At 43.8% G+C, this 19,845-nt stretch overlaps 1 protein-coding gene across 3 annotated transcripts in view; it reads left to right on the forward strand.

Moving 5' to 3' along the window:
• Nucleotides 1–241: 241 nt before the first annotated feature.
• The window catches only part of glra1 (glycine receptor, alpha 1), a 50,839-nt gene continuing 31,235 nt past the window's right edge, over nucleotides 242–19,845 (forward strand). The window contains exons 1-3 of one of the 3 annotated variants that reach the window (XM_049028875.1): nucleotides 242–1,070; nucleotides 7,171–7,295; nucleotides 14,474–14,512. In XM_049028875.1, coding sequence (XP_048884832.1) covers nucleotides 1,015–1,070; nucleotides 7,171–7,295; nucleotides 14,474–14,512 — 220 coding nt within the window. In that variant the 5' untranslated portion in view covers nucleotides 242–1,014. Of the gene's footprint in view, nucleotides 1,071–7,170; nucleotides 7,296–11,232; nucleotides 11,609–14,473; nucleotides 14,513–19,845 lie in introns of those variants that run through there. The other 2 variants (XM_049028876.1, XM_049028877.1) reach the window with 2 other exon arrangements.

A 19,845-nucleotide genomic window follows, 5' to 3' on the forward strand; every position in this document is an offset into this window, starting at 1 on the left:
ACATGACAATACGTGTCTCCAATAGGAGGGCTCGCCATCCGTTGGCGCAGGCCAATGGACGAGGCGTATGGGCGTGAGATGAAAAGGTGAAGCGCTTTTTGAGTTTAGTAAATGACTGCAGTAAAGAAATACAGCGGGGACAGCTGCGTGTGTATGTGTGTGTGTGTGTGTGCTTTTCTCTCTCCCCCCTCCCCCCTACATCCCCAGGCCAGCCTTCTGTATGCAATGGAAATCAGATCGCGGGACCGTGAGCTGGGAAGATTTTGCAGCCCATCATGAGGATCCGAGGAGTATGATCCCGAAAGGCGGCCGTGTCCCACAAACTGTCCCAGACGATGGAGCTTGCTCCATGCTTAAATAAAAATCCGGTCCGGGGGGATGAACGCGCAGAGAATAAGGCTGTCTGCAGACCGACGTTAGTGAGAAGCCAACGGGCGTCTACAACTATGCGGGACTTTGGAGCGACGCTGCTTTCCTTGGGATGTAAATAAAAAAGACAAAGGAAAAATCTTGTAGAACAAACATCGTCGCGTATGTATATACTTTGGGATTTCTTTAATGTAAGAGCTGTTTCCGTCTATACCTAAATGTATATGCAGATCGGCGTTGCAACGTAACACACTTGTCTCTTGACAAAAAAAAAAATCCCAGTGCTACTAAATCAAAATAAAGAATGCCATGGATCGTATGGGAGAAGTCTGTTAAACCGTAAGGTTTTGTTCGTGCACCGTTGAAACGTGCGTTTTAGTGAGAAGCTGCTGTCTCTATCCATGGTCCTAAAACGAGCGTCCCAGTTAAAGGTGTGCAAAGCAATGTCTGTGGTCCCGGGAAAAGGATGTCCTCGCCACTTCTGGTCGTGAAAAGCATTCCGTGGTTTGTACGGGCTTAAAACTGAAAGAAGAAACGGAAGATTTTCTCATCCTTGAAGTGCGAAACCCCCAAAGAGGATTTTATTTCATCTGTGAACATCATTGTAGCACACGAACTACTACAATTCTTTCATCGCTGGCAAAAATGTACCGATTTAATGTGCTTGGGATCTATTTGTGGGAAACTATAGTTTTTTTTAGGTAAGTATTTTTTTGGTTTGGCATAATTTAATTTTGAAACCCTATGCATTAATGTTATTTATTTTTTTTACCCACGGATTGTCTCAGAATTCTTATCAGCTATGATTCCAGTATATTAGGAAACAAAGTAACGTGGAAGGATTAAAACATAAGTTGTGTTAAGTGAAGATGGATGTCTGCTGTGGACGGCCTTATTTCAACAATTAACTATTGTTATGATCCCTTTGCTGAGGGAAAGCGATTAGTTGCATTAACTCACTAACTGCATTGCCGAGTACGACATCGATCTCGGGGACAAACAACGACCACTAGTGGTAGCTGGGCGAAAAAAAAAAATTCAGGAGACCCGGCATTGCAATCAACAGGCTTCGTTAGAATATAAAGAAAATAAATACTGTTGTATTTTCTTAATTATAAAATGCATTCACCAATGTATATATCAGTTTTTTATATTATCATTAGGTTATTGTAAAATTATTATTATTCATACTGTTGGCGCTGTATGGATTTTATTCTCCTGTCTAATATATTACCAAACCGTCCCCTGCGGGGTTTCAAATTATCGGTTTAGGTGGCAAATCGACGGTCACCAGCACCTTCACTAAATTAACACCTACTTAACAGAATCGCGACAGGCTGTAAGTGAGTCTTGCCAGTCATATGATGCACAGTACAGGTGACACAGCGCTTGGAAGCGGATTTGGTTCTTTTGTACTGTATAAAGGACTTTAATGATGTGCGGATTTGCGCGGGAATAGCCGATCCAAATTAACCGAAATCACCTGCAGTGCTCGTTAAAAACCTCACCAGTTCACTTTTATTGTGCATAAAATCAGTGAGCTGGGGGCAAAATTGCGAAACTGACATAAGTGTACCCCCAAGTCTGTTTGAGTATCAAATGCATGTTTGCATGTCGAATAAAAGCAGCGCTAACTTCTTCCTGGCGGTTTAAGGTTTTGGTCCGTAAGACTGAACGAGCGCCGATTAACGCGGCCGTATTTTCATAAAATAAAACAGTTGTTCCTCCATATTGAAGGAATTGAGATGAAATCGAATTAAAGATAAACACGATCTTAGCTTTTAGTTGCTTCCTTTAGATTTAATCTGGCAGTAATGATTGCGCATCCCTGTCGTTTAGTTAATGAAGTCGAATCATGATATTGCAGACAGTGTGCTGAACGCTGCAAATCGCCTTAATTGATATAGCAAAGCTCCTCTACCCAGACTCGGGCCTCATTGCAAATGCAGATTTATAAGTATTGATCACCCTGTCAGTGACCATCCCTGTGATTAATACGCATCCAGTGCTGTCGGACTTTATTTTTTTGTTTCATGTTTATTCATGAAACAAGAGCCGAGGGGTGACCCCTAATCCCGGCGTTTCATTTTTACTAAAGGAATCGCTCTCTGACTTTTTTATTTAGTGTGGCGCAGATTTACAACTCAGTTCCGTGAAACGGTTTTCCGATTATATTTTAATTAAATATAATGTAAAAATATTTCGATGGTGTTAGAAGGAAAATAATTTCCCCTAATAAACATATGAACATAAAACTGTAAAATCACCTTAATGATTTTGCAGTTAAGGCTAACTGAGAAAATGTGTTTTCGTTTTACTTGGGCATTTACTAAGTACATATTCTTGAATACAAACCGTTTGCATATAGGCTTTCATTTTGCTTTAGACATTTCCAAGGTTAATTATGATCACACTGTTAAGTGTGTACAGTATTAGTTCTAGTGGAAGTACAGCTAGTTGTGGATCTGATATTATCTGACGGATACATTAAATTAACCCATGTTTTTGCTACTTGCTGCCCTGATTATACTCAGGGCAAAGGTGCGTCTTTGTGTCTGGGGTTTGGGGTCTGTGTGGCGTGTCGGTAACGGGGGGGGGGGCTGGGGTGTATGGCAGGTGATTCAGTTTACAAATCACTCCTCCTATGAATCCTTTATCGCTCCGGTCATAAATGTTACATCATGACAACATAAATGTAAATATGACTATAGATTTTTTTGTAATAGTAGCTGCATGCTTCATACCTTTGATTTGTCTTAGACCACCTTATATTAGGTGACAGGTCAGTTGTTTTAGGTGAATTACGTGTGCGGATGAAGTGATTGCAATTATTTTCACACCTTGCACATTTCTCAGATTTTGCGATGGAAGGTGCAGGATTTCAGCTGACTGCCCTACAATTTGCTGCGTGGCGCATATATAGTGAATTTAGCGCTTAACCACAGCATTCTGCCGATTTTCCACCTTTACAGCCGAAACTGTATAAGTAACCTTGAATGAGAGGATACACGCATTTCCACTGACGTGCGTTTCGTTTCACCTGAAATTCCCAGATGGCCGGGAAGGAGGGGGGCAGGGGGGGGGGGGTCGCCCTCGTAGCTTCGCAGCAGCATGGTGTACAGTACGCAGCAGAAACCCGGAGTGTTAATTCAGCACTGCTGATCTCGCTGCGTACCAGCCGGGAAACAGGCCTCCATCACTTATAGTCTGTCGCAGGTCCAGCCCGATTCTCAGGGAAACAAGGGGTAGGGGGGCAGGCGACCTCGGGAAAACCTTGTCAGAATCATGTGCATGAAAGGAGACATGTACTGTCGTCCGTGATACTCCCCCCCAACACACCCCTCCCACCAGTTCATCCATTCAAGCCAATGGCATTGCCAGGGACTAAGAGATTGTAATGCATTATCGATTGGAGTGAGGTACATTTTGGTACAAATGCAGCTCTTTCGCTAATGATCTCTCCTTCTGCTTACTGTTGTGACGTAACTGGACTTGCATTTCTGTCAAACAGCCCTCGATTCAATTTAATTTCCTACTGGGAGCATTTGTTTTTACTAAAGGGAACGCAACAGTTGTACCCAGTGTTCATGTACTTTTTCCAAGCCACTAGACAGCTGGGATAAACAAACATGGAATGAATGTCTGGATTTGGGGCACAAAACCAAGGAAGGCATCAGAATCGAGGATCCGTCATTTTCATATCAAGTGCAATCCAGGCCTATTCATGGAATAAAAATCTAGATCCTAACATGAAGATTTGGGAAAGCAGGCCTCATGGAGATTTAGCCCGTGGATGAGAAGCAGCTGATTCGGTTCTGACGAAGCTATCTGTGGTCGTACCTTTGACTGACTGGCGCAGGTACAGTAACTATTCAGCTGTGTAGATGGGAAGCACAGGTGACTCTCCAACAGTCATTCATGCGGCAAAGGTGTGCTTAGCTGTACAGTATCATGAAAAGCGCTGACAGCGAAATTCCCCGTCTTGAGAGGCTCTGGGATAATGAGGAACTTCCTGATTATTGCCCATAAAGTATACAAATCTCTTGGCTTTTTACATGGTAATTTATAGCTGAAAATGCAACAGATATTACCTGTTGACTACTTGTTGTAGCGCCTTTGGGTCTTAGCTGCAGCCTGGCATACTGACGGTTGTGGACGCTGCTGACTTCGATTGCGACGAGCTGTGTGAAATTCAAACGGCTTCGGAGGCTCCTGTCACAGCAAAATCTCACTGCCTCTGATGTTTCATCGCTTATTTCTTGGGAGTAACAGTGGTTCTCAGCAGATCTCCAGAACAGCCTTCTAGTCCTTGTCATTTTAAGATGTCTGGAGATGCCAGGAGCGGAAGTAGGTTGAGAAATGTCCGAGAGGCTGGAAAGAATCATTTTTCTGTTTAGCTTTTTAAACGTGATTCTTCCCAAGAAATACTCCCTGCAGCGTGACTCGTGTTTGTTTTCCAGTAATTTTGTCATCATGTTGCTGGAATAGAATAAGAAAAAGCGGAGATGTCCCTCTTCGTTACTCCTCTTCGCTGGGTGTGCTCCTCGGAGAGGAGTGCATGACTGTGTCGCCCTACGTCACTCGGTTCCTGCCTGATTTGACAATGAGGTCAAACATCATTCATTCTCGAGGTCCCACAAAGCCTGAAACCTATATAAACAAATACAAATAACACACCGTTTCCCACGGTCATTGGCTTCATGATCAGACCTCAATTATTGCTGTACAAAAGCTGTTACGGGAGTTTGTTGTTATGCCTGGCATGTTCCACCACTGGATGTCAGTGCAAGGAGACAGCAAATGAGAACTTGTTGTGAGATGCTAATCCGCTGCACTAACCAACATATTTGACCATTACTAGCCATGCATGATAATGTTTTCTGTACAGCAGATGGGATTTCCACACTCCTGTCACTCGCTGTCTAGGTTGGTGTGCTAAGCATCATTCTCCAGCCAGTAATCGTTCTGATCTAATGAAGACTCTTAAATCTAGTTAGAGTGCCCCATTCATAATAATGTACCTGCTTTTGGTCAGCCAAATGAATATCATCACTGAAGTGTAATGAAGTCTTTACACTTGGGTAGTGACAGTGAATGGAGCCACCGGTGACAAATAGGTAAACTGACATTAGTTTCATTTTGTTAACTGATTGTTTAAGAATTTACTGTGATGCAGCTTCTCATGGTAAATTACTGGTTAATCTTTCTCCCTTTTAGCAGTTAGATGGAGGGTCTTTGTATTGGAAAAGTATGAAGAGATTATGTCAGTATTATATTCCAGATAAGATATGTAGTTTGTGAATTTCTACATTTTTACAGTCAGGGTGATGAAGGAATGAATGAATTAAAATTTATTTCAATCACATGCATGCACATGGATAGATAAAGATGCAGGTGTAAATCACACCAAAAATACACAACAAAATAAAGTTAAACGATTTTCTGTGAATAAGGGAACTGGAACACAAAACAGATACAGTACCTTAGTAGTTAAGTAAAGATTGTTTAATAAATGGATTGAAATTTTGACAATGTATTTTTCATAATTAATAATATGGAAAATAAAGGTGAATTTGTACTTTGTAGTTATGACTGCTTCAAAATCTATCCACATCTATCTGTTTGGACGGCCAGTTCATTGGCAATACTGTTTGTTAGGATGGTTATTTAATGATCATTCATGCGTTAAACTGACCCCAGAGCATTGATCAGATTGGATCGAATTTCAGAAAAATATGGAAAGGTCATAATACACTTCAACAATCTGCATGTATATCAGATTTATATTAATCTATTTTAAATCAATTTAAAAATATGTAGAAACATGCAAATGATGTTTGTATATGCAGGGATTTCAAAATAGATTAGGATTACTAATTATTTCTAATGATTACTATCAACGTTGGACAAACAGCTGTCCACCGCAGTGCCACAACTCGCCTGATTTCCCAGAGTTCCCTGCAGAGTGTGTTCATGAAATCACACGTGAGGTTCTTTCCATAGCTCCTGGGTGCCGTTTGCATGCCATAAGGTTTCACGTAACCTTTCTGAGGCTTCCAGTGCAGCGTTCAGCCCGTGTGGCCTTGGCTATCTGGCGGACGCGTTTCTGTTTACCCCGGAGCTGCTGTTGGCTCCTCGCAGATACACCCACTCTTTGCACAGATTGTTCCTTTCAGTGCCTCAAGGCCATGGACAGACAACTGGTTTTCACACTTATTTAATTCAGAAGAGTGTCCTTTTAATAATAATTATATTTACAAAAGAACGGGGCTTGCACAGCGGTGTTGTAGTTCGCATAGACCTTTGGAGTCCAGGGTTCAATTCCTGCCTGGTTTCAGGTGTGTGAACCTGTATAGAACAGGCAACATAGAAGGTGAATGAATGATGAACATCTGGCACAGCTGGTTACTGGCATAACCTGCTGTGACTTTGTAGTAACCCGCACAGTTTGGAGCTGCACCTATTTCTAATGAAGCGTGGCAACCTTTTGACACACTCTTTCTCGGATCAGCACACACGAGAGGGCGGGCAAGCTGGCTGGCCTCCCTGCACTCTGTCTAATGGAGCACGTAACTTGGAAGATGGCGTGTCTGTTAATGTGTATAGGGTTAAAAAACACTATCTTTTGCTAATAAAGTTCGCCAAAAACAATCACTGATAGCAAGATATTAACATTACGAGCACGTTTTTTTTCGTGCCGATACTTCGCAGTTCACTCTCAGCCAATCGCACTCGTTCGCCTCATAGTTTTCCGCTCTCTTTCTCTCTCTCACTCTCTCCCCTCCCCACCTGTTCCTCAAGCCTGGCGGCATCAAAAGAAGCGGCAGCGAGGAAGGCCGTCACCCCGATGCCCCCCTCCGAGTTCCTGGACAAGCTGATGGGCAAGGTTTCGGGATACGACGCACGGATCAGGCCCAATTTCAAAGGTAAGTGAGGTCGGCCCCAAGGATCCAATTGGACAGAAGCACAGTAGCTGCCAGGCATCCAGGAGCCAATCACGTTCCAGCAAACAAACTTTGTGGTTTACTTGGGAAGCTGATTTAATTTAGCACTAATGCCACCTTTCCTATTGACATTCGGCATCAGATTTTTAACCAGTTAACTAGGAAAGATATTATAGGTTAAGTTCTAAAACTAGATTCTCAGGATTGGATTTTATATTAGTCTGGTCCATAAAGACATAAACCGCAATGACACCCTGCACAATGACTGTTCCTGCACGTCATCTCCGTGCTCTGACAGAATCTGTGGCGGGCCAGATAGCACAGAGTTGGCAGCAATATGAAAATTAATAAGAACCACATGTCTTGAGATGTCAGACGTTCACTCACCGGCCGGCGGCTAAATCACAACAGATGATTTGAGGGACGGCATTACTGACTAACTGCGGCAGTGTGTCATGACACAGAAAAGAAGAGTTATAAACCGGTGTGAACGATACACCGAAATGGACCAGGACTGGCCTTTCATTTATGGACCAGATAAATGAAATAATTAATAAAGCCATAATTAATCAACACCACCAATCAGAAACAATAAATAAATAAATAAATGTATAATAATAATATCAATAATAATAATCATTCAGTCATTGTACGCAAGCCAGGCAATGACTACATTTTTGATGTGATATGATGTCGTATGAATCACGGTGGAAATCTTTTCGACGTTCGACCGTCAGAGCACATGTAAAGGCTCGTGCTGCCCCCTGACACCCTGCATATTTCCCTGAGGGGTACAGACACACTATGGGATGTAAAGCTCCTTCACGGACGCAGTTTGATGCGTTTCGTCTCCCTTTGATGACGTCCTCCTCCGTTAGACCATCGTAGGTTTCAGCCACGAGGCATGATCGCAAGGCTGACCCAGAGGCTGGAAAAACCAGGAACGGGTCGGTTACAGAAGAGACCAGCGTTCTTTAGACCGACGTCTGCACTCGACATGCCTCAGCCCACGGGACCATTTATACCGCTTGTAGCGTGTATAAAAAACACCGTGAATTAAACCTGCACGTATTACCAGTTTGTATTAACAGAGTTTATATTAATGCATACATGAACACAGCATGTATTGCATTAAGAAATGGCAGGAATTTAAGCCCCAAAAGGCTATTTAAATATCCCAGGTACTAACATGCAGACGTTAGCACGCAGACACGCTGCATGGGTATGGCGACACGCTGCATGCGGCATGCTAGTTTCCAGCACACATTTCCTCCAGAGCTGCTCACAACGTAAAGAGCAAAGGCATTTAGTTATCAAGGCTATACAGACAGAATCTTAATTTGGTTCAAATAAATTTCATTACAGCATAATGTCTTCCACCAAGGTGAGGTCTTGATAGTAAAGAGCTATATGTCGGCCTATTACTTGCTTAACAGTATGGTTGTAAAAAATATCATCTCTGAATTCTGAAAATAATGTGAAACAATCTTTAGTCCCTACAGGCTATCCTTACGCAAATTCAAGATATGAGGATTTTAGTAATGTATCAGCCAGTCAGCTCTGTCCCCCACCCAGATTTCTGTAGTCAGTTTTATGTTTTGAGGATCGTGTTTAATCTCTGCTAGCGGTATTCGTGTTATGCTGGCGCCGGCGCTTCGCAGCGATTGTTTGTTTGTCAACAAAAGGAGGCAGCTGTACCGTACAAGCTTTGAAGAGTCTCTCACGCGGCGAGATCAATCCGGCCCGCTTCCCAGTGTCGGCGGGGAACCGCCGCAGAAACGCGGAGCCTCAGTGCCGATTGCACAGCACGAGGTCTCTGCCGACCGCCGGGGCGAGGGAGCGGGCGCTCAGACGTCCTCAAATTAGTGCTGGTCCCATAGAGAAATATAAAAAGAGGAAGAGAATAAGAGAGCCTGAAGCGGTAAAAAGGGCGGGAGGAGGCGCAGTGATCATCAGCGGAATTAACTGGGGGGGGAAACTTCACCGACAATTCAGCAGGAGTTCGGGAATCTCCGAGCGGCGGTGACTGGCAGCGCTGTGGTACAGGAAGGGAAATCCGGTGTCGGAATTCATGAAATACAAGCGTGTTCTCAGAGCGAGTGAGGCTTCTACAAAAACAGCAGGACAATGTTTAGGTGGGATGGTGGGAGACTCGCCTCCATCTCCCTGCCATTGAGGTGTGAGCTGACTTTGGGAGCCGGATTTGGTCCACGCCGCCCGGTCGGGCATGTAAGTGGGAATCGGGCCTTGGGGAGCCGCTGAGACAGCGGATCCACGAGCCTGGTCTCCTTCTTAACACTGTCTCTCCGCATTTATCACGGGCAAGGCAGCAGGACCCCGGCAGGCGTCGAGTGGTACGGGGTCCCTGCGAAAGAATGCTGTTCCGATGCCGATAAGAATGTTGCCTCAGGCGGCCATGACTTTTTCACGTTTTGTTTTACATTTATTTAATGGATGAACTATGTTTATGAGAAAGCAGGGTTAGTCAGTCCCTGGAGCAATTGGGGGTGCCAACCTGGGGGGATTGGAACCAACAACCTTCTGATCACATGCACAGCATCCGAATGTGTTAAGCTGAACACCACTCTCCCCTAGTATGTTTCTTTTCTTTTTTTTTTACCTCGAAATGGTCCTCATCCCTAAACAGTAGCCAACCTGCTGTGATATATTTACTGACTGTTTCTAATTCCTTTTGGACCATCCTTGCTTGTCTCTCTTTCTCCTCCAGATCCCTTGTTGACCCAATTAAGACTGCCGAAGCCAAAAAAAAACTGTATCGGCATTATACCTCGTTACTTACCATGGCACTAGGTTCCAGACCCAACTCTCTCCTGTTTGTCTACAGAAACGTGGCGCTGATTGACTCGATTAAAGGGGGATTTGAATCTGACTCCATAGCTTGTCGGGGGACCCAGTTTGTGCTGAAATGCAGATTCAACTCAGGAGATGGAGGGGAATATCCAGCCGTATCAATATTTAAGCAGCGGTTTAGCTACATGCAGACAAGCGACAAATAAACAAACAGAAATAAAGCCTATTATTTCAAAAACCGTGTTCATGAAAAAAGCCTTTTTAATGCAGTAATTTTCCTCTAGTCCACCAATATTGTTTAGATAAAGGTATTACGCCAGTCAAGAAAAATCATACATGCAGAGTTTATTATTTTATTACTGTAAGCTGGTGTGAATCTGATTCAATTCCAGATCTGGATTAAAAAAAAAATTGGCCCTGATTCAGTAAGAAAGGGAGACGTCTTCTCACGCCTCATCCCTGCCAGCTGCCCTAGGAATCCGGTGTCCCCGTGATCGCCCCGGACCACCCATAGAGTAATCCAGACAGTGCTGGATCTGTTACGAGTACAAGAAAGGAGAACCCAGTCCAAATGCGGCCATGTTCCCGGACCATGAAACGAGTTGCCTGTACTGGAGCGGAACCGGGGCAGCAGGGGTGTTGTGATGAAGGGCGTGACTCTGGTTCAGCTTCATGAGGGCAGTGGGCTGCAGTGACCCTGAAGATCAGGGTCTGGACTTGCGTCCAAAATGATTCCCTGGCAAGATGCCGTCATACCCAAGAGCGAGGCAACCTGAACCACCCCGTAAATACTCCCAGCTGTGTCGGCAAGAGAAGTGTAAACAACATTAAATCTATATAACTTCAGGGGCGGTGCTTGAGAGCCGTACGAGGACGTGAGGGAGACCTTGACCCGGAGCCTGGAGCTTATCCAGCCTGGAAGTCACTGCAGAAGCCCAAACGGGTTGACCGAGAAGTGCAGGACGTCAGAAAGCTTCCAAAAAACATAGACACGTTCCTCCCTCACATTTTTACATTAATGATAGGAAACTATATAACTGCAGGAATCACCCAGCTGGCGTGGAGGACACACTGTGGCACTCTGTGCTGTGCGTTAGCAGGAGATTTGGAAGGGGTCGTAGAACTTCCAGAAACTGGGATAAGGGTTATTTTTGTGCAAAATTTTTCGGACGGGGTAAAAATAGACTCTCCACGCCTGGCGCCCTTTAAAGCGTGAACGGGCATCATGTGCAGACCCGAATCGGATCGCTGGGACCGGGTGGACACGTGGTGCCGTTCTCGCTCTAGGGCGGTTTCACGGAGCAATGGGAAAAGGACCCGTTTTCTATTTCCGCCAAATGAATGGGCTGCCCCTTGATCCTGGCACTCAGAGCCTTTTTAAGGCAGCGGTTTCCAAGCATCACCTCGAGATTCCATGTTCGTTCCTGATCCTTGTCATGTTCCACCTCCAGCACAACTGATTCATCACATCTTTGACTGCCAAGGTTAGTTGATGGAGGCTCAGTGCGTAATGCTGTAGTCTCACACCTCCAGGGTTGGGGGTTTGAATCCCACCTGCTTTGTTTCTATGCAGTATGTATTCTCTCCCATTGTTGGTGTGGGTCTCCTCTTGGGACCCTGGTTTTCTTCTGCAGTCCAGAGACATGCAGTTACATGATTTGTTGCCTCTAAGTTAGGGTTCCCTAATTCCGGTCCTGGAGTGCAAGTCTGCAGTCTGCAGATTTCCCTGCTCAAACATACCTTATTTAGCCCACCAGCTAATTGCCACATTTAGTAGGTGTGTTTGAGCAGGGAAAACTGCAGACTGTGCTGCAGACTGGCCTTTCAGGACCGGTACTGGGGAACCCTGCACTAAAATGCCTGGAGCCTCTGCCCTTCAGATGGACCGGTTGTCTGTTCTGGATAAGAGAGTATGGAAGATGCATGGGTTGAACATTGGTTGATTAGCTTAAGCATGTCACCTCAAAGTGGAATTGAATAGATACAGTAAAAGCTCTCGTATCCGGCATTTAAGTAACCAGCACAATTCTAAAATTCAATGAAAAATTTTTTACTAAACTAAAAAGAACAAATTAAAGCATTGTGCAGTACATGCGTTAGCTCCTGCACATGCCTACGGAACGACACTAACTGTATTATTTCTGATATTTTGCATCGTTTACGATATTTAGTATCATTTCTGACTTGATTGGTGTGAGTGTGTATAAAACAACGTAAGTGTAAGAAATATGTTTTTCAAGATTAACATTCAACCATCTGAAAAACTCCACTACCCAGCACTGCCTAGGTGCAGAAGCTGCCGGATACGAGAACTTTTACCGTATATGGAATATCTTAGGATGCTGAGAAAGAGGTTTGCGAGCCCCAGCACCAAAGATTCCAGCATCCCTTTGATGGTTTTGCATCTCCATACCTGAATGCCGTGCCCCTTCCGGGCCAAGAATCCGTCAACGGCCTTTAAATGCGACAGGCGCGCTGGATCATTGTTCCAAAGCCAAGAAGGAAATCAGAAAAAAAGCCTTCAGTTTACCTTCCCCAGGATGAGAGGGGGATTGATTTTTACAGAATGGCTTTAATCAGCTACCAGCAGAACGAAGCCTCCAACAGGAATAAATCAAAGGAGCAGTGATTCAGAAGGCACTGGCCTCTTAAGTGGACGATGTCAGCAAAGAGAGGAAAATTGTTTCTCGAACATTCGGATTGATTTAAGTGCTTTAACCTGTCTTGGGTGCTTCATGGGTCGGCCAAGGAATGCCAATCAACTTCTGGGGCAATTTCTGCTATAAAAGCAGCAATCTTTTAATTTTTAACAGGCAAATAACTAGGGTGCCCTTGTGGGCCTGTCCGATTAACCAGCTGTCGTCCCTCAAATTCGTACACTGAAATGCGATATTCCTGAACTGCAGTGGAACATTTTGTACACTGAAATGCGATATTCCTCAACTGCAGTAGAACATGAGCAGGACTTTTTCTGTGTGCGACTCATGTTTAAAGTTTGAATATTATGTGTTGTTGTTATTGCCACAATCAGCTACATCTGCCAGGGATCGGCTAATGTTTAACTGAGAGGGGAAAAAGCTAAACTAAAAAAAAAGGACTGAAGCGTCTCACAATATCTTAAAAAAATGCAAATTAACAACGCATGTTGATAATCTGAGAAATAGACTCAAATAGCAGACAAAGTCACAATTTCTAACACAAATTTTGTACTGTAAAGTAGTCCAATACAGTCTCTTATTTGACTGTCTCAGTTGCAATGGTAATTACTTAATTCCTTAATTAATTTATAGCCATGTAACATGGAGACCAATGAGCGAGATTTGTCGGATGACTCATAAATGAACTTATACCATAACAGTGATAGCACCTCCTAGTGGCTGCACTTAATTCTCTCCATGTGACAGACATAAAAAATCTAATTGGCCCCTGGTGACCTATTGTGAACCCAGCCCATGTTCTGTAACCACTCTTGGTGTCAGTGGTTATCCCCAATGAAATATTTAGAACAAATACATACATATATAAACCATAATATTAATGCCTAATAATACCATTCAAGCAAATTAAATGGCCAAAACTGCAACTTATTTGCCAGTATATTGTTTCATATTATTATTAGTTAGGTGAGGATTTAATTAGCTAATGCTCCCTAACCCTAATAATGTGTTTTTAGATTATGCGCTGACAAGGTTAGATGGCCACATATGTACTTGAAAACGTTTGATTAATTAGCCAATCGAAAGTGCTAAGTTTGTCCAAAGCCATTAAAGAGGAAGGTGACATTAAGGCGATGAATCATCATGCCCTCCCCACGCCGTTGCCTCGGCGACATGTTTTATCTCTCCAATTATATTGCTTCACGCTTGGCGGTTCCGGGACTCGGCTCATGTCCCTGTCGAGCTCACACATGCAAAAAAAATATGTATAAAAATCCTAAGCCACTGAACTGAACAGGGGATACTGAGATTTCCTTCCTCTTTGCCCTTTCTGTCTCAGAGCTGCCAGGAGGAAAGGACAGCCATTGGTCCTCCCCAAAGGCCACACCCCCCACAGGCTCCACCCACATTATAGTGATAATTAGCTGAAACCAGCATACCATGTAGTCTGTGTGTTATTCCCTATCCAAGTATGCACGCTTCTCGCCCCCCTCACCCCCCACTCCCCGTCTCTCCTGGACCCCCCTGTTGGGCCGCTTCCTCCCTATAGCCACAGTCTTCCCCCCAAACTCTGGCATGAGCGCTAGGAGGTCCTGCTACTTACATCGCTCTGTGTGTCTGAGTGAGTGCGTGTGTGTGTGCGCGGTACCTGCTGTTAGAATGTGTGTTTAATCCTCATCTTCTTTCTGTTAGACCCTCAAGGCTCCAAATCAGAAGCTTCTCGCAAGAAAGGTACTCTCTCTTTATTTATCCTGGTCCAGTATTTGCTTGAATATTCTATAAGCAATCGTGTTGATTTTTTTTTTTTTAAACAATAAAGTGTGTAAGACATGTAACTAGTTGATAGATATAGAAGACTTGTTTTACTTAAAAGGATTGGGCCAGTGTGTTAATATCAGCAATCCATCCCCAAATTTTGGTAGTTAAGCTATAATTGCAGGCTGTTTTTATGATGAAGGAAGGCATGGAGATAGTTATTAATTAAAAGTTTAGCGAGACAGAGGGAAGGTTTATTTAAGATTAGAGTCCTATCCCCATTTAACTAAAGGAGGGCTTCCCGGTCTTACTGATGAAGGACTGTCTGCTCAATTATGCAACCTCAGCTCTTTAACGAAGCATCATTAAGCTCACAAAAGCTCAGCGTAGGCCGTCGCTTACGAAGGAGTGTTAATCAGCAGGAAGTGCGACGGGGAGGCGTCTGTCTGGCGATCGTCGTGATCCGCAGATTTAGCGCCATTTTTTGGGATTCATCTGAAATGCTTGGCGCTCAAAACCATTGACTTATTAATGGGGACTGAGCCGTTTTTGGAATGTCAAGCATGTCCGGCATCGGAAAGGAGAGGAGCAGACAAACACATACCCACGCTCACACACACCTGGGCTTTCAATGAAATGCCCCCCGTAACTGATTTGTGCTTGACCATGTGCCAGAATATGGCAGCATCCTACATCCGATATAAAAACCCAAAGCAGCCCTACAGAGAACATCCAGTTATAACACAGACACACATTGTGTAGCTTAAGAGTCTTGCAACACCATACGAATCCCAACCAGTCATAATTTCATTTGGAATCATTTTTATGCACTTTTTCCACTGAAAACAGAATCTAGGTTATTTAATATTATACATTAATTTCACAATATAGGTGACATTATGAACTTATCGCAAACCAGTTTCCCGGTGAACATTTATTTCATTGCTGTGTGATACCTGACTGACTAATCCTTAAAATGATGCTGTGAAAACCACATGTAAAAGGATTATGGAGTGCGTTAGCTATTCTTAGTGCTTTTTTATGTGGCACAAAGTTGTGTCGGTCCTTAAGGGCAGCCAATGAGAACTCCGCCTTCTGGCAATAAGCCCCACCCACTTCAACCAAACAAAGGTCGTGACTCTCATAGTCCACAACGGACTGGATCCTCTCAGCCTCAAACCAGGGCAGCGCCTGGCGGTGGTGGTGGTCCGACCGTGACGTTAATCAGTCCTGCCGACGGACACATTCATTAGTGGAGTGCAGCTGGTCCATCCTTCATCAGACGCGCCAGCTCCCGAACGTAGGCTGATGTTCTCCTGTTTCCAGCGGGCCAGATCAAACAGGGAAGCTTTCCTCTGGGAGACAGATTCCGCAGCTTCTTAGGAGCAGACCGCACGTGGGAAGGAGTGTCCAAGGGCTCTTGGGTGGTCTCTGTCGTCTTTGTGCTTTAAAGAACATTCTTCATACTTCCAATGTTGTAACGATAACGTCTTTCAAACGGCCCCAGATTATGCGACAGGCGGGGTCGGATTATGCCACACAACATCAAAATAATAAAAATAAAATATGGGTTATTTTACATTCTAAGAGACAAGCTGAGCTGCTCACACTGCAGACGTTGCTTTTACGAGCTTATCAAACATGTCATCATTCATTTCACTTTTTCTTCCATGCCACCCCCATAAATATAAGTGCCCCCCATTGGCCACCCTAATCAACATTTTCCACAGGTGCCACTGGTGACAGGATAACATTTTTCCAGCAAAAATGACAGAAATTAACAAACTAGGTTACATGTTCATACTACTGGTTATTTTCAGGCCCTGAAGTCTCTGGGACATTTTCCACACTCTACATGCAACGTGAAGCATATCAGGAAAGAATATCATTCCCCTGAAATATCCCAGTATTTTTATCCATCCTGTGGCCAGTGTAACAGTCATTAGGCTCCTGATATGGAATGTGGGGGCTCTGTACAGCACCACTGGTGAAACGGCATGGGCCAGCGGGAACCCCCCCCCCCAACAAAGGAATTAGAAAGTGTGATACCAAGCCCTTCCCTAATCCAACTGGAAACGGTCTGGAACAACTGCATCACTGGATAGCTGGGCGATGTTTTGAGATATACCATGTGATTTTTATTTATATATCATTCTGGCTGTCGACAGCCTTTTGATTATTCCTTGCAGGATATAAATATAGATAAACAGCGTATAACGTTCCCACACACAGAATACGGTGGTATTTATAACCGCGGTATGATGCACATGAGGTTGGCCGCCACAACGTTACAGAGAAACTCTTCACCATGGCTCGCCATTCCGCACTCTCGCTAGCGGCGACACGTCCCCAAAGCTGTATCCACAGTGCTGTGAGTGGTCGTCGTGGCGACAATCTGACGTGTCACATGGCTGGTAGATGATTGGTTGGGAGAGGGGCTGTAGAGGAGGGATTCCGGAAACAGGGCTGCAGTTTGATAAGACGATATTTCCGCTATCAGCACGTCTCATTAAATTTGAATGATCGTCAGTGTGAGAAAGATTGCAATACACCTTATAACAGCCTGAGTTGTTAATTATATATGAAAGTATTCGTGTACATAGCAACTATGTCCTACTGCAGTACTACAAATTAATTCGTACATAAATCCCAAACCCAGGTCGGTTTGGCGTTGGGGGGGGTTGGGGGTGGGGACAGCTGGAGGAGCTATTTCTTAAATTTATGCTGAATGTCCATGAATCTGGGGCTTTGTGGAGCCGCCCAAGTGTCACAGTAAATTAGCAAACAGTGTGACTCATCTACTTAGCATAATAATCTCATGTGTGAGAAGAAATTCACCTCCGTAACGCAGGCCGCTGCACACATGGCACCCTGTCCGTGTGACCCCGGGTCCATGTGCACTGGGCGCAGGTTTGACTAGGGCTGCATTGCAAAGGGGGGGGGGGGAGTCAGGCTTATGAAGGGTTAAAATACCCCTCACACCTATGAATGGGGGGTGCTTTTCTATTGACCATCATATTGCCCTCCTCCTCATTTGTTCAATGGGATGAGTCATTGCTATGATTCATACCCCAAGGCGCACCGATAAATAGTTATCTGCGGATTAACTTTCTGATACACTGCTCCGCATTTACATAAACTGTGCCCAAATAAGCATGTATTAAAATATAGCCATCAAAGACAGGAATCCCGCAGAAACCTCTGGGGAGCGGAGCAGAATTCCCCCGTCGCCATGACACCCAGTAAGTAAATCTCGCAGAGTAATAGGTGACTTCCCTCTGCCACCCACATTAAAAATGTATCTGAAGATGTGCTAACAGTGGCCCCTTATCAATTGACTAGTGTACCGTGGTAAGCGAGCCGTTAATGGGCCGCTTCATTCCCAGCAACATCAATCCCAAAAGCTGCACTATGATCAATAGCATCAATACAAACACTGATGCAGCGACGTCTCCCTTCAGCTTGGTTTTTGGTTGCTGGTCTGTGGCTGCACGCTCCCGTGAGATTTCTGTCCTCAGAAACACAAGCTGCTGCATTTTGCGTTACAAATGCCATAAAATCTGAACATAGAAATATTATTGGATGCCTTTATTTTGAGTGTGTAGGTATGCAGTCCTAGAAGGTAAATTTCTGGAATAAAATTTCTGCTTTTCCCGGTTAGATGTCCCCCCAGTCACCGCCTTGACAACATGACAGTTCCCTGTAATGACTATCTTAAAAAGCTATGCTAAAATGAACGTCCGTGTGTGAAATATTTGCGATACGTCGCTGTCGCAAAATTCAGATAAATGCTGAGTTTCTGTTTTTGTGAAAGTCACTGTTTCCCCCTCATTCCCTCTGCTGCTATTTGTACAAACTGTCTTGGTTTGGAAAGAAATGTGAGAAAGGAGATAAAAACACTGAAAAAGAATAGAAACAAAGATGTCGCGCTACGAAGTGACGGGTCGGTACAGCCACGTCTCTGCGTTTGACGAAGAGCAGCTCTATGGCGCGTGTTACGGCAGCATGTTACTCTGCTGGTCTCGAAGACGTGTGAAATTAAAAGGGGGTGGGCGATGTGGCGTGGCGTGGCGGGGCTACGCTGAACACGCCGGTTTGACTGCAGGTTCGTGACGATGAATCACAGCTGGTAGAACCGACAGAAATAATTAAAACCTGCAGCTTGACGAGCAGCCGATAAGAATCTGGTTCTCAAGCCTGGTGCAAGAAATTTACCTATTAATGTTAGCAGGGTATGACGCGGAGGGTCAAATTCGAATTAAACACTAAAGATGATGTTGAACGATATCTATTCTAAAAAATTCAGCACAATAAAGTCTGATACACATACAATATTTTTATACGGTCATAAAATAAAAGGTAGATAAGTAAATGGCAGACTACGTAGTAGTATGATCAAAGATGTGTGAAGATAACAAAGGTTTAATGCTTTAAAAACGTCAGTAATTGAATCAGGAGTACTGGCCTTGCTGAGCTGCATTACAGCAAGCCGGCTGCTGTGGTGCAATATACAACGTATTCCCCAAGAACAACGGCACACAGGACAGTGAGGAATTACAGCACAACCATCAGCACCAAGCTCATTCCTGCTATGTTTGATGCTTAAAACAAGAATTTACTGATTTGTAACGTTTGTTTTGTTCTTGGTGGAAAAGAAATCTTTAATAATTAGAGCACAAATATTGGCGCATGAGTATATTATAATGACCCTACACGAGTGAAAACAGGACAAACGGTCTTTAACATTAAAAAAAAAATTGTATACACACTAAGGGTTTGCTCTTATTTTAAAGGAATTAGGGATTATTTTAAGGGGGACCAATTTGTTAATACTAGGCCATTTAATTTAGGGCTAAAACAGTGTGGGAAAAGTTTTGCTATTGTAAACAAGCACATTTCCATGTTCCCTAAAAGTATGAGGAAAATCAATAAAAACACACACATATTTTACTCAGTTTTATAACCCCTCTTTAAGTATTTCTAGGAAAGCATGCAGTCGGCCTAAAGCAAATCATAATCTTGTCATGAATTATACTTGTAGATTGCAAATACTCAGTTATGCTGAAATCTGAGTTTGAAAGATCTGATGCATTAAGTTGTGTGATTGAGGCTAGCAGACTTGCCTGCAAGTAAATGCAAAATACACACCAATGATGGCCTTTCGCCCCAGGATTTACATTAGTCAGGCACTTTTATTTAGCTAACATGTCTTTTTTTTGAGAAAGCATAATGAGAGTCTCTGCAGAAATTGAGGGCTAAGAGGCTCACGGAAGGGCCCTATGGTGAAATCACTCAAGCGGATTATAGGA

The sequence above is a fragment of the Brienomyrus brachyistius genome, chromosome 10 (assembly GCF_023856365.1).
Source record: "Brienomyrus brachyistius isolate T26 chromosome 10, BBRACH_0.4, whole genome shotgun sequence".
NCBI lineage: Eukaryota > Metazoa > Chordata > Actinopteri > Osteoglossiformes > Mormyridae > Brienomyrus > Brienomyrus brachyistius.